The 25,839-nt window shown below is 37.4% G+C and overlaps 3 protein-coding genes across 4 annotated transcripts; all 3 read right to left on the reverse strand.

Moving 5' to 3' along the window:
* Positions 1 to 362: 362 nt before the first annotated feature.
* Positions 363 to 870, reverse strand: LOC121467946. The gene is made up of 2 exons (XM_041710716.1): positions 530 to 870; positions 363 to 465 (listed from the first exon to the last, which is right to left on the reverse strand). Exons 1-2 carry the CDS (start codon positions 861 to 863, stop codon positions 401 to 403), a joined length of 399 nt encoding a protein of 132 aa, XP_041566650.1. The 5' UTR covers positions 864 to 870; the 3' UTR covers positions 363 to 400.
* Positions 871 to 1,408: 538 nt separating this feature from the next.
* On the reverse strand, positions 1,409 to 2,011 carry LOC121467947. Of its 2 annotated transcripts, none has more exons than XM_041710718.1 (2): positions 1,597 to 2,011; positions 1,409 to 1,529 (listed from the first exon to the last, which is right to left on the reverse strand). In XM_041710718.1, exons 1-2 carry the CDS (start codon positions 1,886 to 1,888, stop codon positions 1,495 to 1,497), a joined length of 327 nt encoding a protein of 108 aa, XP_041566652.1. In that variant the 5' UTR covers positions 1,889 to 2,011; the 3' UTR covers positions 1,409 to 1,494. The 2 variants fall into 2 exon arrangements, with proteins under 2 accessions (XP_041566652.1, XP_041566651.1); XM_041710717.1 differs by having other exon boundaries at positions 1,411 to 1,532.
* Positions 2,012 to 24,715: 22,704 nt separating this feature from the next.
* On the reverse strand, positions 24,716 to 25,402 carry LOC108134803 (cAMP-dependent protein kinase catalytic subunit 2-like; the record flags this gene model as incomplete). Its single annotated transcript, XM_017255255.2, has 3 exons — positions 24,716 to 24,733; positions 24,800 to 25,136; positions 25,200 to 25,402. Coding segments are annotated over 2 exons (525 nt in total), but the record flags the coding sequence as incomplete, so codon positions are not given.
* Positions 25,403 to 25,839: the final 437 nt, after the last annotated feature.

Here is a 25,839-nt window from a genome sequence, read left to right on the forward strand (position 1 = left end):
ACTTAATCAGCGAGGAACCGGAGGCCGGAACCAGAAGGGGATATCCTGCGGGATTTTTATACTTTTGTTCTTTTTCAAAAAAAGGAAAGAGGCAAATTCAAATGTGACCAGACTATAGGTCTGATAAAAATACTAAATTCAGTGTTGTGTTATGTTTTTTTTGATAATAGAAAAGGGTTATTCAATAGCTGAGAAGCAAATGGAATGAATTAAATGTTAAAATGAATTCGATTTTGCAATGAGAATAAGAATTGAGATTTGTGTATAATGTTGTGTAGAATGTAAAATAATGAAAGATTATGAAATAAGAGAAAAATTTTAAGCGTAAGCTAATATATCGAATAAATAAATGGTATTTGAAATTGTTGAGTTAAAGAAAACACAAGCTATAATCTGGGATTTATAAGTCATTTGAAATATTAAGATAACAGATTGGCCGTGTCGTTTCCATCACAAAGTCGTCTTCTAAGAAATACAAATTGTATTAATATAAAAATTTAATTAGTTAGATTTTATTTTGTTTACTTACCATCCAAGGAGAAAATGAGCTTTTGAATTTTATTGGGCCGAATTTTATTTATCATGCCGCCGCCCATTCTGCCCATTGGATGGTTGCACATTTTATTGTTCATTTGCAAGGCAACAATGTTCGTGTCAGTGCTGGACATGATTTGGTAGCGACTCTTTTCCTCCTCGCTCAGGTGTTTCCAGGACCGGGCCCCCTCCCTTGCGATTTCCGGCCAGCTCAGGGCACTATTGCGTTGACAGAAGTCGCGCAAATAATTAAAAAATCCATTCTTTACCAACGATCTGTCACTCATGTTATGGCTTCCGTCCACTTCTTCTGACTTGCTAAAGGACATATTCAAGCTGAGTATGAAAAATAAAGAGATATATATATAAAAGTAGATTGTTATTGGCGCTCCCCTCTCAACTGCCCATTTTTGTCCACTATGCCCACTATTAAGTGCAATAAAATTAGTTTGTCCTGCATGAAGGGAAACTGATGTAGTGAGTGCCTGCCCCAGAGACCGCAGAGTTGTGTCCTGTCGAAAAGTTACTTAATCAGCGAGGAACCGGAGGCCGGAACCAGAAGGGGATATCCTGCGGGATTTTTATACTTTTGTTCTTTTTCAAAAAAAGGAAAGAGGCAAATTCAAATGTGACCAGACTATAGGTCTGATCAAAATACTAAATTCAGTGTTGTGTTATGTTTTTTTTGATAATAGAATAGGGTTATTCAATAGCTGAGAAGCAAATGCAATGAATTAAATGTTAAAATGAATTCGATTATGCAATGAGAATAAGAATTGAAATTTGTGTATAATGTTGTGTAGAATGTAAAATAATGAAAGATTATGAAATAAGAGAAAAATTTTATCGAATAAATAAATGGTATTTGAAATTGATGAGTTAAAGAAAACACAAGCTATAATCTGGGATTTATAAGTCATTTGAAATATTAAGATTACAGTACACGAGGACGTGTAATTGTCAGATTGGCCGTGTCGTTTCCATCACAAAGTCGTCTTCTAAGAAATACAAATTGTATTAATATAAAAATTGAATTAGTTGGATTTTATTTTGTTTACTTACCATCCAAGGAGAAAATGAGCTTTTGAATTTTATTGGGCCGAATTTTATTTATCATGCCGCCGCCCATTCTGCCCATTGGATGGTTGCACATTTTATTGTTCATTTGCAAGGCAACGATGTTCGTGTCAGTGCTGGACATGATTTGGTAGCGACTCTTTTTCTCCTCGCTCAGGTGTTTCCAGGACCGGGGCCCCTCCCTTGCGATTTCCGGCCAGCTCAGGGCACTATTGCGTTGACAGAAGTTGCGCAAATAATTAAAAAATCCATTCTTTACCACCGATCTGTCACTCATGTCAGAGACCGCAGAGTTGTGTCCTGTCGAAAAGTTACTTAATCAGCGAGGAACCGGAGGCCGGAACCAGAAGGGGATATCCTGCGGGATTTTTATACTTTTGTTCTTTTTCATGGGGTCCCACGAGTTGCGGAGAGACGTATGTCCAGGCGTGCCAGTAATAAATGATCGAGGTGCATCGCAAACGATGGCTCTTATTTCCAAACCAATTTTTTTTTTATTAATGGTTAAACCGTTTTTAATTATTTCGGACATCTCGGACGTAAATTTCGTCAAAAACTCGTCGCAATTAAATGGCTTATCATGGCCAATAAAAACTCTAATGGGCAAAACTGGGCGAGCATTGATATTATTTATTCTTACTAGAACGGGCCATAACTGTGGCCTGGAAATTTTAAAAATTGGAAGTCCGTCAATGTTTAAATCGATGCTCAGTACAACCGGCAATTTGGGAAACACTGATAATTTATTTAATTGTTTCGATAATCCAATATGTAAATAGGAGCCGCCCTCTACTTTACTTATATCGGGTTTTTCGAAACAATTAAATTTATAAAAGGGCTTTATTTTCAACTTATGAGCATTTAAAATCTCAATTAGTTCCATGGCACATTCCCGTGTTGGCTTATGTTTTAAATACCAATTTTTTAATTGTGTATTCAAATCACAGTCATCTCGTGCATGTGAAACTAAGCTAACTTCGTCAATAGCACTAACTCCTATTTCATCTTCCCCCAAAAGTGGATCCAAAGATCCCCTATTCACTGATGTGCTAGGCCCTGCACCTACATCTACGCTCTCGCTTTTTATTTCATTTTGACTTCGTAGAGCACATCGCCTCAATAAAGCCTTCCTTTCTTTTGCAGCTAATTTATTAATATGCCTTGAGCCAACCATTTTCTCCCTTTGCTTATTTTAATTTGGACAATTGAATGACTTCTTATTAACGTATTTTATTGTGTTATTATTTATTTGTTTGTAATTATTTATAAGGGAACATGTAAAAATACGGGGAAAAAAGTGTATAAATAAAAAATATTTGCAAAAAATATTATGATAAAAAAACAGTTTGTGTGAAATTTTTATCACGAATAAAAACTTTACAGTGCTTAGGAAAAATAAAATATACAAAAAAAATGTAAAAAAAAATAAATATATAAATAATCTTATATTTATTTATTATATTTATTTTATTTATTATTATTAATATATTTATTTTATTTAATATAATTATTTTATTTATTTTAATTATTTTATTTTATTAATTTTATTTATTATTATTATTTTATCTGCTGCTATTAATTTTTTTACGTTGACGCCGTGTATGTTAAGCCCGCAAAGAATAGGCTCTGCTAAAACTCCTTTTAAGCCTTCGGCAAGTTGTTCCGCTTCAGGATTGCGGTGATGGTTTTAATCTGTAGAAAAAACACAGATTTTATTTGTTATTTATTATTTTTATTTGTGTTTGCTTTTGTTTATTATTATTATTTTATCTAATGTTTTTAGTTTTTTTTAAACACCGTGAAATTTTACTCTTGATAATTGGTTTTTGAAACTTTTCAATCTGACCTAACCAAACTTTTGAGACGCGTATAAATTTCACAATAACAGCACTTTTACATAAACTTTTATCACCAAAAATAAATTCATTTGCACAAATGGATTCCGTGGCAGCCAGTTATTTAACAACTTTATTTTACCGCGATTTACGCTTTTGCCACGCTTAGACACCATAGTTCAAATGAGGAAATATATTTGTTTATCTATTATTTATTTATTAATTAAATATCGCTTAAAGTTTTCCCTTTTAAAGACACTTCCTTACTCTATTGCAGTCAAATTCAAGTGCAAAGGGAAGGGGAAACCGAAATTTCTGCCTGACGCGTGCCATAACAATGCCTTATAGTTAAAATCACATTAGGCAGATAATCAAACATAAACATTTTGGCGTTGCCTATTGCAACTTTATAATGACTTCCAAAATGTTATTACATTAAATCAATAAAAATCATTTATATATCAACTAAAAAATTAATAAATATACTAGCGCTTCTAAAAAAAGGTATTCAAAAGTCTACACAGTACTTTTTGTTCTTGACATTTTGAATTTTTTGATTTTTTTTCTCCGTTTCCTCTCCGCCCACCCCTTTCCCGTTTTCAGCCGCTGCACACTGGTCCCAAAGTCCAAAATTTATGCAAGAATCCAATTTTTTTTTAAGAGTTGGGCAAAAACAATATTTTATTGCGATAGAGTAATATTCAGGACTCCCTGCGATCGCTGGCAGTCCTGGAAATCAGCTGATCGTTTACCGCAAACTTTGGCATTGCTTTCTCGTGAAATTAATGCAAAGTTTGAAAACAAATTGTGTAAAATCTAATATCTCGATTGCAATAATTAAAAATGGATGATAATTGTGCAGGTATGTGAAATATTATGTAATATTGCAATATTTGTTATATGTGTAATTTCTTTATTAATATGTGTTTTTGTGATGTTATGTGTTTTAGCAATTCTAACCTAGCTTTTGTCGTCTTCCGTGGAATAAAGGTATATAGTATTTAATCGTATTTAAGAAACTATTGATACAGATGTTATCTTTAACATATATATTTTTTGATTACACTAATTTTTTTTGCCCGTTTTTGCCCGATTCCATGAAATATTGTTTTTTGACAGACAACATCGATTTGAGCTATGCTGAAATGGTAGAGGTTTGGCTGGCAAATGGTCGTGAAAATAAAAGTATTTATGATTTTGTGCTGCAGCATATTATTAAAACATTAAAGGAACATATAAAGAACTCAATAGACAAGAAAATAGCAAACTTTGTTGCTGCATTAAAAACACGGTTAAACAATTGTTACCGGGATGTTTCAAGACTTAAGAAGAAGCATGAAAATTGGCTCGCATTACGTTTCAAAATCAAATTATTACCATCTGATTTTATGGAAGAGGTCCCCAAAAATGCAGGACGCCCACGACTAAACTATGATGCAGGAAGTTGCCGATTAAAGCAAAGATTAGCTGCCGATCTTTCATCTAAAAATAATAACGACGTTAATCTTCTTGCTCATGCAGCAAACTTGGCTGCAAAAAAGGCGCGATTGACCGTTGAGGAAGTATCTTCCAAAGCAGAGCCTGTACCTTTCACTCCAGAAGAAGCCTTAGACTTTTTAATTGAAAACGGCTTTACAAAAAAACAGTATATGAGCATAAGGCTGCAAAGTAAATGCAGGAATTGCGACATTTATCCGAGCTACAAAAAAATTATCGCTGCAAAAGATAAGTGCAGGCCAAATGTCAATTTCTTAAATAATAATATTAATACAGATGATGCACATGATGATGGAGATGACTTGGACACAACTGAATTTACTAATGACTATTCTTTTGATTTAGATGTAGAAAATGATTAATTTAATAAATATATGTGATAAAAAAAATAAATAAAATTAGCCGAAAACTTTCCTCATTTTCTATTTTAGTTATTTTTTCATTTAAAATATTTATTTTCTGATAAGAAACTAAAATCTAAGCCATGTAAAACTGAAAGCAATATCAATTGACAAACGGACGTATGAGTAATTTTGTTGTTTATAAGGGGAGGTAAGGAAGGCGTGGCCCGATCGCAAACCATTTTTGCGCAGGCTTTTTATATCCAACAACCATTAACTGTACCAAGTTTCAAGCGTATATCTCCATTTTTCTAATTACTGCACAAATTTTGGACTTTGGGACCAGTGTGCGCTGCTCCGAATTACTTCGATATAAACAACAAAAAAGAAGTTCGAACTTCGGACCTTGTGGTGTATCCAGAAGGGTCCGCAATAATCGACTCCGGTATTTAAAAACGGTTTATTTTCTCCTTAGAAAAAGCAATTTCGGACGAAACCTGGTACATGGCACGCATTTCATGATAACGTTTCTAACTATGGAAGTGATTTTGATAATGTGATACGGTTGTCGTACAATGAAGTTTATGTAGCCGCTGTTTGACGATCTCGTCATTATATGGTATTAAGTAGGGATTCATTGCATCCCGAGAAATTCGGGCATTTTCCACCATTGTTCCTACTCTTATGATAGAGATTTAGTCCAAATGAAGATGAAGAGAAGCGACCTTTTTGGTATTAAGTAATGGTCGTTAGGGATGACGTCTTAGGGGATTAAATTCATTTGTGAAGTCATCCTGTTGTATACAACGTATAATTATCCGCCTAGCTTGTTCCAATTCATCAAACTCGGTTTTGTTTTCTATTTTTAAGATAACAAAATCGTAACATTTATGCAATTATACGGTGCAAGCGATTAAACGAGTTTCCATGTTTAATTCGATATATTTTTTCTCCTAGTGAACATGTTGCCAATGTGGCAATTTTAATTTTCCGTTCCAAAGAATTAGTGTTATCCTTTGGAGCTTTAAATAGGGCTTGATTGGGATGCGGGAATCCCTCTAGATAGTACATCTGCGGCGTTGAGATTTGATGACACATGTCTCCATTGTTTCGCACAGGTTGTTTCTTGTATTTTCGACAACATATTTGCAACGAATGTATGAAAATTCGATGCTTTCGCATTTATCCAACATAACACGATTGCACCCAGAAAAAAGTAACACGAATAATTTTAGTACGGACGTACTTGAAAATCGGCCGAATAATCCTTAATATTTTTAGGACGAATGTGTGCAGAATAAGTACGGCTCCTACTTGATAATAATACTTAAAAGTTTTTTTTTAATACACAGAGAAAATATATTTTATAGCTTTAATTCTGATTTTAATGTCTATAAAAACAACAGAATTATAAAAAAAAAACATTTAAATCCATAAATTAAGCGTTGTTTCACAGTCATACGATTACACGTTATTTTTGTACAACCGAGCACATTTTTGTATATCGATACACATCAGTGTTATCGGTCGATATCTTCTTTTCGGCTAGTCGATTGCATAGCTGCCTTTCTTTGAAAACGTGAAGTGCAAGTAAGAGATCCGCGTCGCAGCGTAAAAACAATGGAAAGAGAATCGCCCAAAAGGCTGGAGGACGCTTTGGAAGAAATGGGAATGCAGGGTGTGCTGCCGTACCTGCAGGGTAAGTAATAGAGCATTAATGTGAAACAACAAACTATAAGCAAATGTGGTAACATAAAGGAGAAGCGATGTCGTCAATAAAATTAAAATTAATTCGTTACCTTACGAATTAAAGTAATAACAAACAAATATTAAAATTTACAATAAAATGGAGTAGTCGTAAATAAAATTCAAATTTGCGCGAATTACGTTTTCATTCATGTGTTTATGTGCCGCCTTTCCTGATTCCGAAAAAGACAAAGTGAAATGGAAAGAAAAAAGCAACGGTAAAACGTTCGCACGCACACATAACAATGCAAAACATTCTTGTTCCATCGCTTGTTTTTTCAATAAAAACTAGTAAAAATTTGATTTGGTTCAGAGTTTATAAAAAATAAATAAAAAGGCTGACGGAAATTTTTACAAGGGCACATATATACATATATGTGAACGAGCTCTTTACCGTTCCATTTTGTTTTCTGTTCCTATTTTTCGGAACTCAGTGCTGTACCGTTTCTTTTTTTTTAGTAAAAAAGACGAGTCAAAAAGAACTGTAAATTCGCGTGCACACATGCTGTTTGTTACTGTTTTTTTTAGTTCGCGAATTGGTACTTGCTTCTTAGAAAAATCATTTTAATTATTTTTATATTTATTTCATACAGAAGCTGGAGTGACTTTGTCACTATTAGAATGTGTGACAGAGGAGGAGCTAAAGGAAGCAGTTCCCCAATTGGGACTGCGTAAACTGTTCAAGCGGAAGCTTACAATTTGGAGAGAAAAAAATGTAAGTTTAATTATAGGCATTTTTTAGAGTACTTTTTAACAGTTTTTAGAAAAGTTTTTTTATTTAGAAAATTACCAAGGTCAGCGAACGCCAAAACGAAAACGAGACCAATTTTGTGCTCCACAAGGTAATTATTTTTTATAAATTATAATTTTTTTTTAATTTTGTATATACATATAAAATGAACAATTTTTTTTGTTGCATAGCATTCGTTCGATTATAGAGGCGAAGGAGCATGGAAAAACGTTAATTAATAAAGGGAATCTTGTTGAGGTGGATAGAATCTGGCTGATCAACGCAATAGTTGAGGAAGCCATCAACAACTACATTGCCATAAAAGTCGACGACTTTCCCAAACTTGTTGGTGAAATGTTTAAATTTTTCCAACGAAAGCTTGAACGAATAAAAACTGATTTTTGCAAAAGCTGCAAGGGTATATAAAATTCGGCTTGCCGAAGTTTACTTCCTTTACTTCCAAAATAATTCTTATTGTTTCCATGAAAGCTTATGCTTTAGTCGACCGATCTCAGTATTTTTAAGTATTATTTTTAAAAGTCTGTTTGTAGTACTAAGACATGTTAATAATTAAGTAATTGTTGTTTATTTAAAGGACTTTTATTTTATCGAACGTGAAAAGTACAAGAAACTGTAGCGCTTGCTCTGGGAAAAAAAAAGAAAGGAAAAGATACGTGTATGGCTCCATCTAGGAATGGAATTTTAGGTACTATTAGCGCCATCTAGAGCTCGGCCGTAGGAGGGCTTGGCAGGGGTGAAAAGTCGAAAGGAGAGCAACAGTGGCATGTGTCAACTTTCCCTATAATTCACCATAGATCGTTCCATAGGTTACCGCCAACTTTCCGGCGTGGGATTCGGTCTTTCCTATTTTGGCGGCCGAAGTGTTAAGTTTAAAAGGTGCAACTCGTCTAAAGAAAGTAATCGCGAGTGTAGAAGTTCCAACGCCAAGGGAAAATTTTGGATTCCCGGACGTTTGTGCAGCGGTCTGGGGTGAGTTTTTTAAAGAATTAAGGGGAAATCCTAGCAGTTCCTCAGTGGTTTTTTTGTTAAATCAGGCGAGCGCAGGGGCGAGAATACCAAGGCCCAAGAAGCGAAGGCAAGGCGAACAAAACCGGCAGTCGGCGCAGGCGCAACCAGCATCTCAAGCGCACATCGAACCTAGAGCAACCGTCGAGCCAGCGCAGCCGATTTAAAATTGGAAATTACGGGCATTTAGTTGTGTAAAAGTTGTGTTAAGCGGGCATACGGCCCTAACTTCATCTCTTGCGGGCGGGCCGAGCGGCGCTCGTATGTAAAAGCAATCAAACACCCACACCGAAAACGCACAAAGCAAATCAGGTCAAAACTACCGATGTCTTAAGTTCGACTTTTAAAGGGAGATGTTCGATCGAGCGCAGATTTAGTTACGTTTCTCCTCTAATTCGCGTATGACGGCGGCGCGCGATCTGCTCTAAGAAGAGGCAGATAAACCTAAAATTGGCACCGCGTTTGGGCCAAGTGATGCTGTAATATCACCTGGAAAGTTTGGCCGCGAAAACGACCCAAGAGGGAAAAGTGTTGACCTAGCCCGGATAAGTGTCATCCAGAAATTAAGTGATGATTTTTTTTGTAGGTTAATTTATTAGTTAATTAAGTTCTTTTCGTTAATTGTTAATTATGGCAGTGGCAAGGCGAATGTCGATCTAGAAAACCCCAAAATTGTGTAAAGAAAAAAAGTGCTGTGCGGTGTGATGAGGTGCGGCAGCTAAATTTGGTTTTTTTTCTGTTCCTTTTTGTTTTGTATTTGAAATCTTAACCCCATAGCTCATCACATCCCGAGGAAAGCGCTTTCGTCGATGGATTGGATTAATTATCGGTGAGTGAGAAAACCCAATTTGAATCTCATTTCGTACAAAAAAAATATATGATCGGGTTCGAAAGGAAAAAATAAAAAGTAAAAGTATAATGTTATAACCTCAAACGACGGTAGAGAAGGAGCAAAGGAAAAAATGAGTGAAAGCGAAATCACTCTAAAGTAGAGAAATAAAAAAAACTCAATTTTGGTTCCGACTCAATCGCACGGGATGATTGTTCGGCAGCTGCAATTTTTTATTCGTCTCTAATTTAATTTCTATTTTACGCGGATTGAATTTCCCCTTCCCATTGGCCTAAATGTTGATTTTTATTAAGAAAAAGAAAGAAATATTACAAGTCAATTTACGCATTTCTCACATTTAATGTTTACACACTCTAATTGGGATATTACTAAATTATATGTCGTATTTATACATGTCCATAAGTAAATCTATGATTATGTTTAGTGTTAATAATGTTTTTAGCTGGTAATAAATTTTTTATAATGTTCTAAGAAAATTTGAGATTGGCCGCAGCTAGCGAAATGCAGATGTAGGGTAGCGCTTAAGAGAAGGGGTCGCTCAGGCTATTGGATGGAGCGACCAAAGGAAGGGTGGGCTAGACTGGACCTCCACAACATCTGAGGGGGCAAAAAGGGGAATTCAGCAGCATTAGGGTTATTTTTCTTTTCCAGCAGTAATAGTTACATGTGTGTCTCTATCGTTCCGGTTTGTTGTCGTTGCACGCGATATTAAGGTATCAATATTGATAGGCAAGAGTGAACACAAGCAAGACCACCACAGCCTTAGCCGACGAGCCGCCAGCCGGACAACTATTCCGCGTGCGCTTGTGTTTCACCTTCAACATCTCGCCTGTGATAATTTATAATGAAGCTACCCGTTACATTTATAAATTATTAAATCCTAATAATAATGATAAATTGATTGGCGCCCAACGTGGGGCCACATATGCATTTATATGTGACTCACACACACATGTAAATTAGCTGTATAAATTTTAATAATCAAGGAGTGGGCTATGACAAATTTGTGGGTACATTTAAGTCACATAGCTACTGTTGCTCCGGTTTTAAAAAAAAAGAAAAAAGGAAAAAATAATAGGTTTGATTTAACTCAGGTTTGCTCGGAAGTACAGGAAGACGGATAGCAAAGACAATCGTTTAAAACTGTCAAGCCGGCCACTACAGACAGCGGCTGAGTTAAAGCAAGTCGACTTGTGTATACTCTACACAGTGCAGCCCGAGCTAGTGCAGATCAGTCGCATAGGACTAGCGAGTACAATCGCTTTCAGAAGCGAGGCATTCGACCACGGATGATTGGCATGGCAGAGGTGCACAACAATTCCCTAGTTGGACATAGGCTTTTATCATTTCGCATAGGATTTACTGAGGCAAAATATTTTAGAAGATACTCTCAGGCCACGATTAACAGGTAAAGGCATATGCCCAACATTCAAGTAGAGAGTGCAAGTGTTTGTCGGCTGGAGAACAGACGGCGAAGGTTTTTGCATAGCAGCTGACCACGGCAAACACGTGTCGTTGTTGTTATCGCTAATAAGCGATAAGCAGCGCACTCAACTTTTTTTTTTCAATTCTCTTTTGCGCTGTTTGAAACCTTTTGCTTGCAATTAAGCGATTTATTCTGCAGGCATTTAGCTATGCTTGCTGGCCAGTATTTTGATATTGATTTTTGATTTGGTTTGCGTTTATTGTTCTTGTTATATTTTTACATTTTAAACAATTTTTATAATACAATCCTCTTATATATTTACAATCCCTTATTTACATTTAATAAAGTTTATAAATAAGCCAACATTTTAATTCTCAAGTTCGAAGTTTGAACAGCCGGCTCGATCGAACTTGTTGATAGCATACAATAATTCAAACAGCAAACTTTAGGATTGGAACTTGGATAAAAAGTATCTATAGAAACATAAATTTGTATTTTTAAATTTTAATTTTAGGTAATTTAGGTTGTATTTTATTTTTTTTAGTTTTTGGTTACGTTTATTTAGTGTTTGGTGCGGCTCACAACAAGCTATATTTGTATTTGTATTGGCTGCTGGTATTGGTTTTGGGAAATTAATTTTTTCATAGGAACATAAGGGTGTATTAAGAGGTCATGGACACCGAGGCTTCTGGGTCATACAAATGCGTGCTCTGCGACAAAACCTTGTCGTCAGACCAAGTAGGACGTGCAAAATGTGGACACGAGTTCCACAAGGAGTGCTTGGAAAGCCATGCTAAAGCCAAGGGAAACTGCCCACTTTGTAGGCCCAAGGGAGAAGGCGCAAAGCCCAAAGTCCCTGGAAGCGCGGCGGGAAAACCGGCCACTAGCACCGCCGATGCTGAGGCGATCGGCAACATTGTGTCCCAGCAATTAAAAAGCTTGCAACATGATTTACTGTCGCAGCTGTCCGATCAGATGGCCCGCTAAATTCAAGCTAATATAGCAGCGGAGTTTCAAGCGTTGCCTAGACCGGTAGGATCTCTTCCTAACTCCAGAGTTCCTTCAGAAGTCGGAGAAATCGAGATAGAGGCCAGGCCAATTTCAGCCTTTTCTAATTCCGATTTGGCCACCCGTCCCGATAAAGTTGGTCAAATAATCAGCAGCTGGAAATTGAGGTTTAATGGGGGACAAGATGGATTGAGTGTGGATAAATTCCTATATCGAGTTGAGGCATTAACACACCAAACGCTCAAGTCGAGGTTCGATCTGGTTTGCAGCAATGCTAGTGTTTTGTTCGATGGGAAGGCCCGCGAATTTTATTGGCGTTTCCATAAGACATCCGATAGTACCAGATGGGATTTGCTCACCGAGGCTTTGCGCAAACAGTTTCGGGATACCCGAACAGACGTCGACCTAAGAGAATCTATTAGGGATAGAAAGCAAAAAGAGAGGGAAAATTTCGATGCCTTTTATGATGCGATCGTGCAGATTACTGACTGCTTGGAAGTACCCATGCCAGAAAAAGATTTAATAGAAACGCTTCGTAGGAACTTACGACCGGAAATCAGACACGAACTCCTAAACGTTAGCATAGATTCTGTTCAAAAGCTACGAGATATCTGTCGACGTAGGGAAAGTTTCTTGGAAGACGTGAGGCGTAGCTATGGGTACCAGAAGGCAGTTCCATATCGCAAACAGGTATCGGAATTGGTACCAGAGTATCTTTCGGATGATGCTTCGGAGTTTTCGGATGCAGATTTGGGGGCAGAAATAGATGCAATTGCCTTGGTTTGCTGGAATTGTAGGAGAGAGGGGCATCGTTATCACGATTGTGAGGAGAAAAGGAAGATATTTTGCTATGGCTGTGGCACACCGTGTATTAAATGCCAAAAAAACGGCAAGCAGAACACACGACCCCGACATCAGCCGTGTGTTCCTCGGAAGCCAGCCAACCAAGATGTCAGCCAATAATTCCTTAAAGCCCACCAAATACATATAAAAAGTCCGATATAATCAATTGTCATAAAAATTCACCAAATACGCTGCCAGCTTTAAAAACTAAATTGGCAAGATCAGACTCTCGCAACGCAAAAAGAATGAGAGATTTTTGGCGGGCGGCGAAAAACATAAACGCGATAAGATACAAGAACCCAGATAGGCGTCCGTACGCGGAAGTTCGCCTTTTAGATAGGGTAGTACTCGGTCTTTTAGACACAGGTGCATCCATGAGTGCGATAGGTGGAAAGTTGGCCGATATGGTCATAAGGCAAAGAATTCCGTTTAAGAGAGTGGCAACTACAGCAAAAACAGCTGATGGGCAAAAACAGGAAGTGGTAGGGCGTTTCAAAACAACAGTTCAGCATGAAGAAAAAATAAGAGAAATAGAAATGTATATCATCCCCTCACTGAGCCAGGATTTGTATTTAGGAATTGACTTTTGGTCTGCATTTGATCTTTTGCCCTCCACTTTGAGCATAGCGGAGTTGACTAGTGATGCTCACTTGTTATCTGAGGCTCAGCAAGCCAAGTTGCAAGTAGTTATAAATCATTTTCCGTCCTTTGCTGTCTCGGGTTTGGGAAAAACTAGTCTGCTTTCTCATACGATTGATGTGGGAGAAGCAAAACCCGTAAAACAAAGACATTTTCCGGTTTCGCCAGCGGTAGAAAAGTTGCTTTACGCAGAAGTCGACCGTATGCTCAAGCTTGGGGTTATTGAAGAGTCAGAAAGTCCCTGGTCTTCGCCAGTTGTTTTAGTTCAGAAGCCAGGAAAAGTGCGTCTGTGCCTGGATAGCCGAAAGGTAAATGCCGTGACGAAGAAAGATGCATATCCTTTGCCCCAGATTGATGGGATTCTTAGTCGTCTTCCCAAAGCTAATTTCATTTCCAGCCTGGATCTTAAAGATGCCTATTGGCAAATTCCTTTAGATCCTCAGTCGCGCGACAAAACGGCGTTTACAATTCCTGGAAAGCCATTATACCAATATAAAGTAATGCCTTTCGGGCTATCGAATGCCTCGCAGACAATGACTAGGTTGATGGATAGAGTCATACCAGCTGAGCTGAGGAACGAAGTTTTTGTATACCTCGACGATTTACTCATTGTATCCGATAGTTTTGATAGTCATTTAAAAGTTTTAAGTTCTGTGGCGAGTCGCATTCGTTCTGCGGGTTTAACACTGAATGTAGAGAAGAGCAAATTTTGTATGAAAATTGTCAAATATTTGGGCCACATAGTTGGAGAAGGAGTAGTGCGAACTGATCCGGATAAAATATCAGCAATGACAAATTTTCCATTGCCCAGATCATTAAAAGCCATGAGGAGGTTTCTCGGTATGGTCGGCTGGTACCGGAAATTTATCAGCAATTTCGCATCTGTAGCAGCACCTCTAACGGATCTCTTAAAGCCCAGACAAAAATTTGTAATGACACCAGAAGGCGAGCGAGCATTTGAAAAATTAAAAGAGATGCTTTGCTCTGCGCCAGTGCTACGCAGCCTAGATTTTAGTCAGCCTTTTTATATTCACTGTGATGCTAGCAATACCGGTGTAGGCGGCGTGTTAGTACAAAAATCTTCTAGTGGCGAGGAGTGTCCAATAGCTTTCGTTTCAAAGAAGCTAAATAAAGCCCAAAAGTCATATACGGTAAGCGAAAAAGAGTGTCTGGCTGCCATTATATGTGTAAAGAGATTTAGAGCCTATGTCGAGGGTCACAAATTTACCATTATCACTGACCACGCGTCGCTTAAATGGTTAATGTCGCAGACGGATCTGCATTCTAGGCTTGCTAGGTGGGCATTGAAACTGCAAAGTTTTAGTTTTAGGATCGAGCATCGCAGCGGTAAGCTAAATGTAGTCCCGGATGCTTTATCTCGGGTTAATGAGGAGGAAATGGCAGCTATAGACGCCAGCCATGGTTTGCTCGTTGACTTAGAGTTTGTATAGTTTAAGGATCCCGAATACCTTGAATTGATCGAAAATGTTAAAGCCAACTCTGGCAGACTTCCAGATCTAAAAGAAGCCGATGGTTTTGTATATCGTAAAATGGAGCATACATCTGGGGAAGCGATGCATGACAATTTCTGCTGGAAGTTATGGATCCCTAAGGGCTTGGTGGGCGAAGTTCTCAAAAATGCTCACGACGATCCTTTAGCTTCGCATGGAGGAGTTCACAAAACTTTGGAGAGGTTAAGAAGGTATTATTATTGGCCAAGACTAGTGAAGGATGTGAAGGAGTACATTCAAGCGTGTGATATCTGCAAGATGACTAAGCCGCCGAATTGTGCATTGAGACCGCCCATGGGGGTGGCTCCAGAATCGGCAAGACCTTTTCAAAAACTTTATATAGATTTTTTAGGCCCGTATCCCCGATCGAGGAGTGGAAACATTGGGATATTTATCATACTAGATCACTATAGCAAATTCGTATTTCTGAAGGCTGTTAAGAAACTCACAGCGGATGTGATAATTAAGTACATGCAGCAGGAGCTCTTTCACACATTCGGCGTTCCAGAAAGCATAGTATCCGATAATGGGTCTCAATTCAAGTCAGAAGCTTTCCAGAGGTTTCTGAAGGAGTATCTCATACTTTTACCGCTTTTCATTCGGCGCAAGCTAATGCGTCAGAGCGGGTTAATCGTTCGGTGATTTCTGCCATACGGTCGTATGTGCGAAGTGACCAAAAGGATTGGGACGAACAATTGAGCAGTATTTGTTGTGCACTTAGGTCAGCTGTTCACTCTAGTTTAGGTACGACCCCATACTATATGGTTTTTGGGCAGCACTTCATCTCGTCCGGTGCTACATACAAGTTATTAAGAGCTCTAAGCTTGCTGGATGATAGAACATTGGCATTTTCCAAAGAGGATTCTCTAGAACTTGTGCGCAGCAAAGCGTTAGCGGTAATGCAAAACCAGTTCGAGAAGAATGAAAAGAGGTATAATTTGAGGTCAAGAGAAGTATCTTTTAGCGAAGGTCAAGAAGTCTACCGAAGAAACTTTAAGCAAAGCAATTTCGCAGCTGGATACAATGCGAAGTTGGGCCCAGTCTTTGTAAAAGCGAGGGTAAGGAAGAAGGTGGGTCAAGTTTGTTACGATCTGGAGGATCTACAAGGACGATGTGTGGGTAGGTTCCATGCTAAGGATATTAAGCAGTAGTTTCGCAAGCGCGGGATTTATCATCCTTGGAGTGTCAAACCCCAAGTCTGCTTTTGATGGGGGGGTAATTTCTGTAGCGCTTGCTCTGGGAAAAAAAAAACAAGAAAGGAAAAGATACGTGTATGGCTCTATCTAGGAATGGAATTTTAGGTACTATTAGCGCCATCTAGAGCTCGGCCGTAGGAGGGCTTGGCAGGGGTGAAAAGTCGAAAGGAGAGCAACAGTGGCATGTGTCAACTTTCCCTATAATTCACCACAGATCGTTCCATAGGTTACCGCCAACTTTCCGGCGTGGGATTCGGTCTTTCCTATTTTGGCGGCCGAAGTGTTAAGTTTAAAAGGTGCAACTCGTCTAAAGAAAGTAATTGCGAGTGTAGAAGTTCCAACGCCAAGGGAAAATTTTGGATTCCCGGACGTTTGTGCAGCGGTCTGGGGTGAGTTTTTTAAAGAATTAAGGGGAAATCCTAGCAGTTCCTCAGTGGTTTTTTTGTTAAATCAGGCGAGCGTTGGGGCGAGAATGCCAAGGCCCAAGAAGCGAAGGCAAGGCGAACAAAACCGGCAGTCGGCGCAGGCGCAACCAGCATCTCAAGCGCACATCGAACCTAGAGCAACCGTCGAGCCAGCGCAGCCGATTTAAAATTGGAAATTACGGGCATTTAGTTGTGTAAAAGTTGTGTTAAGCGGGCATACGGTCCTAACTTCATCTCTTGCGGGCGGGCCGAGCGGCGCTCGTATGTAAAAGCAATCAAACACCCACACCGAAAACGCACAAAGCAAATCAGGTCAAAACTACCGATGTCTTAAGTTCGACTGTTAAAGGGAGATGTTCGATCGAGCGCAGATTTAGTTACGTTTCTCCTCTAATTCGCGTATGACGGCGGCGCGCGATCTGCTCTAAGAAGAGGCAGATAAACCTAAAATTGGCACCGCGTTTGGGCCAAGTGATGCTGTAATATCACCTGGAAAGTTTGGCCGCGAAAACGACCCAAGAGGGAAAAGTGTTGACCTAGCCCGGATAAGTGTCATCCAGAAATTAAGTGATGATTTTTTTTTGTAGGTTAATTTATTAGTTAATTAAGTTCTTTTCGTTAATTGTTAATTATGGCAGTGGCAAGGCGAATGTCGATCTAGAAAACCCCAAAATTGTGTAAAGAAAAAAAGTGCAGTACGGTGTGATGAGGTGCGGCAGCTAAATTTGGTTTTTTTTCTGTTCCTTTTTGTTTTGTATTTGAAATCTTAACCCCATAGCTCATCACATCCCGAGGAAAGCGCTTTCGTCGATGGATTGGATTAATTATCGGTGAGTGAGAAAACCCAATTTGAATCTCATTTCGTACAAAAAAAAATATATGATCGGGTTCGAAAGGAAAAAATAAAAAGTAAAAGTATAATGTTATAACCTCAAACGACGGTAGAGAAGGAGCAAAGGAAAAATGAGTGAAATCCAAATCACTCTAAAGTAGAGAAAAAAAAAACTCAATTTTGGTTCCGACTCAATCGCACGGGATGATTGTTCGGCAGCTGCAATTTTTTATTCGTCTCTAATTTAATTTCTATTTTACGCGGATTGAATTTCCCCTTCCCATTGGCCTAAATGTTGATTTTTATTAAGAAAAAGAAAGAAATATTACAAGTCAATTTACTCATTTCTCACATTTAATGTTTACACACTCTAATTGGGATATTACTAAATTATATGTCGTATTTATACATGTCCATAAGTAAATCTATGATTATGTTTAGTGTTAATAATGTTTTTAGCTGGTAATAAATTTTTTATAATGTTCTAAGAAAATTTGAGATTGGCCGCAGCTAGCGAAATGCAGATGTAGGGTAGCGCTTAAGAGAAGGGGTCGCTCAGGCTATTGAGCAGGTGGATGGAGCGACCAAAGGAAGGGTGGGCTAGACTGGACCTCCACAACATCTGAGGGGGCAAAAAGGGGAATTCAGCAGCATTAGGGTTATTTTTCTTTTCCAGCAGTAATAGTTACATGTGTGTCTCTATCGTTCCGGTTTGTTGTCGTTGCACGCGATATTAAGGTATCAATATTGATAGGCAAGAGTGAACACAAGCAAGACCACCACAGCCTTAGCCGACGAGCCGCCAGCCGGACAACTATTCCGCGTGCGCTTGTGTTTCACCTTCAACATCTCGCCTGTGATAATTTATAATGAAGCTACCCGTTACAAAACCGAGAGGAAAGCTGTACTCGAAGTACAATAAAAAGCGACATCAACTTAACAAAGAGAATTCCTCCGAGACAAGGAGGAAAAGGAACGCAAGAGTAGGCGATAGCAGAACTGACAACGAAAGTGAATGGTACAGAAGTTGAAGAAGGAGTTGCCAAATCTTTAAAAGCAATTTTAAAGAGAGACTGTTGAGATTGGAAAGTCGTTTGCGAGAAGTGGTAACAAACTTTTCATACTCGTCAAAAGGACCTGAACCAATTAAGTGCTGCTGATTTTGTTAAGGCTTGGTCAAGACTTGGTCATGCTCAAGCACCCGAATTAGTAAGTTATTCTTTATGTGTAATAAAACATTTAAAATAAGTTATTCATTATGAGATTCAGAGATTCATTCGTTTAAGGAATACCCAAAAAGACTAAATATCTTTTTGAAACAATGAAATATATTTTTAAAACATTTTCGGTTTGCTTGACTTTGAGCAATAATAATCATGCTCAACTGTATGGCTTTCTTTTAATTTTGTCTTAAAGTTGTAGAACTTTTTTTAAGCGGAATTATGGTTCTATACAAATTTGGAAGTTAATGGTAGCCACTTACTTTCTGTTAAAAAATGTTAAAATCTTTTTAAAATATATTTGGAAAGCCGAATAGTTGAACTTTATTTAACCATTTTTGGTAATTGTAGTTTTCTTTTATTTATACCATACAGGTAAATATAGATTTTAAACAGCTTTACCCAGACAAAGTCCACAATTTGGTGTGTAAATGGGACGATTTTTAACGCAAGTTGCTTCCCTTTTACGACTTATCGCCTCCGTCAACCAGCTTGCTTGCTCACTGCTCATCGAGAGCATGCGCCACGCCTTGCCATTTTCTGAGCTGTGGAAAGCTCATGTAGGACGGCAGCGTGTCCGGCGGCAACTACACTCGTGGCGCTCGATTTCGGCACTTCGGTCGCATGGCGGCCGTCGTTACCAAAACGCCGCGGGCTTCCCTAGCTTGCGACAAGGCAGCAGGCGCCAAGCTGGCCTCGGCCATAATGGCGGCGCTCCTCGCGGCAATCCCAACTGCAACATCCACAGGAGTCTTCTCGGCGGTTGACGCGGCAGGCTTCGGGGCAGCAATCTCCGCATCTCCTATGGCTCCTAGTGTCTCCAATGAGGAGAGCGTCTCCTCCAACATAGGCTCCGGGCAACCAGATGCGCCATGCCCTGCAGCAACCTTGGCCTGCGAGGCATCACGCTGCGTAGCCTTGCCACGCTTGCCTCGACGGCGACCTCTGAAGCAGCACATAGGAGATACTGCGTTCGCATCTAGGCCGAGGATAGTTGGGTTTCTGCTGGCCAGCAGCAGCATAGAGTAGGAAACTATATAGAGGCACCATTTGCTCTGCCCGCAAATTTATTGACGCTTGCGTGACTCCGGTGTTTGAACAGTGTGGTGAAGATATTAGCTGGTCGAACAAGTGCGAGCGACCAGCAACAGGATGCAACTGCCGTAAGAGCTGCATGCGAAAGAAGAGTTCAGCTAGTTAGCGCTAAATTCAAAACATTGAACGAGTTTTTGCGCTATTTTGTAAAAAGAAATGACTTCTCTTTTACTTTTTTTGCCTTTACAGGAACTACATACGACTTAACACCGTTGACATGTCAATAAAAGTCCAAAAAAGCGATTCTTTATGACTTAAAACACATAAATTTCAGGTTTTTAAACAAAAAGTTCAGGGTAATTGTCTTTAAGCCGATGGTAATTCGATTTCTTCATTCTTTTAGTGATTTCGCTGCAAAATACCATTTTATTTACTTTGTATCATTTCACCAAACTTCGAACATCCAAGCAGATTCCCAGCAAAGTCCAATTGGTTTTGCTGTTTGACGTGACGTCATGTCGAACCTGAAGCATCTTCTCAATGCTCGACGTCCATCAATACAATCATTTCTCACACCTATTCTCAACTGTGTGAGCTCAAATATATTTTCTACTCAGTATCAATAAAATATTCTCTGTTATTCATACAACAGGCTCAGTAAAACTCATGTTTCGGTTTTGAGCTGTTATGCTGGTTTGAGATATTTTATTGGTTTGATTTGCTTTTTTGAGTTCGATTTGAAAATGAAACCAGAATTTCGGTTTTTAAGATAGGCAAAACTAAATTGCTTAAAAGTATTTAAAAAATATTTATTTTGTATAATACAATTTGTATTAAAAATATTAAGTAAAAAAAACATTTAATATTAAAAAAATAAATATTAATCACTATTGCTTCGTTTTAATGTTTTTACCCAAATGATCATTTATTACGTTATGTTTTATGAAGATTTTAAGTAAGTTCCACTGTTAAGATATATAAGTCACAATACATTTTAAATAAATTATGTACATTTTATATTAATAAATAAATGTGGCCTTAATAAAAAATTATTGAATTGCCGTTATTTTTTTTATTATACGTTTTATTGATATATATGTATTTAGTAGCTTTTGTCTAAAATAATACCTACTAAAACTTTGCGAATAAAAATAAATAATTGTTCCGTATTTAAAAGTATGAATTTTACATTTATAAGTATTTTACTCAGGTAGAGATTCGGTATTTTATGCATGCTTTGGTGTGACCACCTATCTCTCTTTCCTCTCTCGGTAGGCGTTGCCAATTCAAAAAAAGAATGAAAAAGAAAACAAAGTGAAATAAAATATAGGTAAGCATTGTTTTAATTAAATTAAGATGGCAATATCATATTAGTTAGACAAACAAATGTGACAATTAACATTTATAATCTTTAAGCTCTAATATTTGCATTCTTATTTTACAGATACGTATTCAAAAGCGAAATAAAATGTCAGACGCAAAACAGTAAGTAAAGCACTGCACACTGGGCCAGCAGGCCCCAGTTTATTATTTTTATTTTACTAATATTGGCAGCTAGAGCCCTAAAATATGACACATTTAAAAGTTGATAAATCTTAAGCCACTTAAAATTTAATTTAAATTTAAATACAAATTTCAGAATAAAAAAATGCGTCGTGCCCAATTGTGCGGGCCACATTGTGGCTTATTATTTTCCCAAAAAGAAAAATAAGATGAAATGGTTTGAAAACCCCAAAATTCAATCAGCGCACAAGCGAGACCAGGTGTGCCAAACACACTTTAGGCCGGAGTGCTTCTCGGGGTCGGCATTAAGGAAAGGAAGTGTTCCGAGCGAAATGTTGGGTAAGCAATAGTTCTTAGTTTTTGTACTACTGTGGACAAAAAATAAAATAAATTTGTTTGCCCACAGAAGTAACTTTATTTGTTGAAGGTTCAAGTAATTATTTAGGGTTTTTAAAGTCATATGATGCCTTTAAAAATTCTTAAAAATTACTTGCACTTTCAAAATATGTATTAATACTTATATAATTTAATTAATTTTACTTTTTTTTTTATTTTTTTATTATTTAAGTTTTGTGCCAGTACATGAACCACAGTTCAGCTCTTGGCAAAAAAAAAATATTGCACTGTGTTGCATAAAAAATTGTCGTTGCGTTGAAGGTTTGAAAAAAACAATGATGCCTATTGAGACCCTTATTAAATTGTTTAAGGAAGTCAATATAGTTATAGGTGACTGTTTTTAGTGCATACTGCACCAGATTGAATTGAAAAATAAAATTGATAAAGGCAAATATTCAACGCAACGCAATGATACAATTATTTTAAGTGGATTGAGCTTTCCCTATCAAGCCCAGGTATCGAGCTCTCCTAATAGAAATAAGGATATAAAATGTATAACGCAAGGATTGAGCTCTGCTGGACGTTTTGATTCAAAAGGATTAAGCTCTCCAAATGATCTTAAAATTGTAGAAGAAGGATTGAGTTTTCCACATGGATTGAGCTCTCCTAGTAAAAGCCCAGGTATCGAGCTCTCCAAACAGATTGAGCTCTTCTGGCACATATCCCAGCACTTTCTTGAAAAGACATTTGAGACCTATTATAAGCGTCTTAAAGAGAAATATTAAAATCTATAAAGAGCAAAACATCAAATTTTTACGAGGAAAGAATGCATTTATTCGAAATAATTCCCTGAACAGAGATGTTAAATAGCCTTTGGACCCACTTAAATTTGATGAAATTTCAAATAAAAGTGTCGCGTCTTGGGTTATTCAAGAGTTCTATAGCATTGACTATCAGATAAGCACATTGATCCAAATAATTATCAAAAAAAGAATGTAAAATTGGCGACTCAGGTATTTTCGAACACTGTAAGCCACGAAATCAATGTATTGAGAAATGCTGGAAATTTACAAAGTTCTGTCAATGCATTGGCAACTTCAGAATTCCTTTAACAAATGAATGATGGGTTTGACCTTTTAAATGAAGGCACTTATCGCTCAGATAACATCATGAAATATAAGTTGGAAAATTTCATGCAGTTTTTAGATAAAATAAAGTTTCTAGAGTTCCGCAATACGGGAAAACCGTAAAGTGCAACTTGCGTAGCAAAGCTAAAAGACATCTGCCAAAGAATTATTAACGTATGTGAATAACTCTTGCAAACCGAAAACGTCGAATTTATACGTTTAAATAGGTTCTGCCAAGATCCATTAGAAAACTTGTTTGGGTTGTTAAGATCCAAATTTGGTAATTTCACAAACCTAACAGCACAGCAATACTGTACGCACTAAAAAATTTGTGGGCGACAAAAATAATAAACGAGAAAACAACGAAAAACACATATTGTATTCCTGATAGCGACATTTCCTTAGACTGGTCTTATGAGCCAGGAATGATGGAGGATATTGACAAAAGCAGAATACAATTGGAAAGTTGTGCGGAAAAATCAGAATTTCCATCTCAAATAGTTTTTGAACGTAAAGAAAGTGCTTGCCATGACGAAAAGTTAGGAGAACGTAATGCGGATATTTCTTGGACTACGTTATTAAAAAAAAAAATTAAATACTGACAATTGCTCTAATTGCACAAAATCCCTGACTTGCCTTGATGAAACGAAATCAAAAATTGAACAGTTCATCAAGGCAAAAAATTACAGTTCTTATGAACTATATTTAAAAATTCTTTCTGATGCCATGTTTGAAATAACATTGCAGCATTTATACATATTCGACCACGAATTTAAGAAACGTCCGCAACGGCGAAATTTTTGTGAGTACTTTGTTAAAAAATGCATAGAAGAAACAAATAAACAGTATCCTTATTGGTTTGCTTCTACTGATCCGTGCGCTCAGCACAGACAAACTATTTTAAAACATTTTTTAAAGGTTCTATTATACAAGCACAGCAAGTGGTACCACGAGAAATGGGACGCAACTCAGAAAGCAGGAAGAATAAGAAGAGAAATAAAAGAAAATAAGAAGAGATTCTCCGACACAGTCGAATTTGATTAAATTCAAAACAATAAGCACTGTCAAAAAAAAAAAAAACTCAACAATTTAAAACACATATAGGTATCCTCTTCTATGTAATATTATAATAGTTAAATTTAATTACATTAGTTATTAATGTTCTTATTAACTATTGTTATGTATCCTCTTCCACGTAATATTATATTATTTAAATTTAATTATATCAGTTATTAATGTTCTTATTAACTATTGTTATGTATTTTTGGGCAGTTTTCAAAAGCTGTCCGATCTACCGCCTTTTCAAATTTATTTACAAAACAATGAAAAGAAAAGATCGCTGATGAGGGGGAGTGGTGTCTTCCGAAACAGTTTTTGAAATAATTAAAAATTCTTATTTAGCAGGTACATAGATCCGATTCAAATTTTATGACGAAAAATGACTAAACAGTCGATTTGGTAAATATACTTTTAGAAATGTGCTTCCTTGGTCTGCTTTCGCAAAATATTTAATTTTTTTTGCTAACACAGGCATTTTTTATCAAAGCGCATTTGTATAATGCATTTAAACCAGAAATATAATATTTGTTCTTATTAATATTATTTATTTATTAATATTTTAATTAATTATATTTAATATAATTATTTAATGTTTATGGTAACATATTTAATTATACTATTCTTTATCAGTTTATCAGAGCTATTAGGATTAATTCTATTATCTCTATTATTTTTGCAGCAAATACTCAAGTATATCGGCTAAAAAGAAACTTTGCAAAAAGCCAAATAGATCTTATGAGTCTCACGAGCCTAATAAATTACTTCACATTTTGTTTTAACAATAATAATATTATAGCTTAGCATAGATAAAGAGGATTTCCAGTAGCGCAGTCGTTTCATGCAGGTTCTGCAACACTCCTCAAAGGCCAATAAATCCTAAATTTTCCGATCTTTCTGTTGTCTCACAACAAACCAGATCCCTTGGGCTGTCTGCAGGCTAGAAAAGTAATAAAACTAGATTAGGTTGTAGCTTAAGAAAATAAATATTTTTAGTTTTTTATACCCTTGTATTATGATTTCAACCACAACCCGCCACAAACTCGTACACAAAAATTCCGAAGGCACACCAGTCCACCGATTTGTTATACGGCCGGAGTTCCACAATCTCTGGGGCCAAATATTCCGGCATTTCACACATGGTCGAAGTTCGGCCGTCCACTCTCTGAGGTTTTAAAATTAGTGTATTCATAGGGAAGTTCTTTGTAAAACCAATGTCCGTGAGTTTGATATAGCCTCGCTGGTCGAGCAGGATGTTCTCTGGCTTCAGGTCCCAGTACATGAGGGCTAATTCCACCTGAGAGGCATAGAAGCGGGCCTGCTTCTTGTTGAACTTGCGAACCCTTTTTTTTTGGGAAGATCCATTAAACCTCAGTCTGCGAACAAATGGAATCAGAAATACTCACCTGCATTGGTAGCTGAACAGCTCGCCGCCATTGATTAGGGGCAGGATCAAGTAGAGGTTGGTGGAGTCCGCCAGGTGAATGAGGAATGGGAAGCGGGCGGCATTCAGCACGTGCTTCTGGTTGTGGACGTGGGCCACGTGTCTCCATGGATGCAGTGGCTGGTCCGACGCTCGAGATGATGCTGCTGCTGCTGGTGGTGTTGTTCAACAAATAAGATTGATTTTTATATTATTTTAAAAGAAATCTTACCTGTGGTTCTGTGGTGGTGCTGTCAACTTTGAGGACTTTATCCCGCAGAATCCTCCAAAGTTCGCCGCCCAGACAACTTACCTTCCTAACATTTTCCCCCATTCAAAACGGGAACAATTTCTGGATTTTAAATGTGGTTTTATTAACACATTTATATAGTTAATTTCTCCATTGGCTCGCTGATTAAATGCTCGCCCTTCAACGCCTCTTTCACTGCGTCCACTATCGCAGTCTTCAACGTGGTCCTCTCCTTGGCTTCTTTCGCCTTACGAATGGCCGCACGTGAGCGATAAAATAAAAAGTTTAAGGTAGCGAAAAAATTCAGTATTAAGCCAAAAAATACTAGCTTCTACTTGAAAATGTCAAATATTTAAAAAATGTAAAATAAAAA

Source organism: Drosophila elegans, unplaced genomic scaffold, assembly GCF_018152505.1.
Source record: "Drosophila elegans isolate 14027-0461.03 unplaced genomic scaffold, ASM1815250v1 contig_149, whole genome shotgun sequence".
Classification (NCBI taxonomy): Eukaryota; Metazoa; Arthropoda; class Insecta; order Diptera; family Drosophilidae; genus Drosophila; species Drosophila elegans.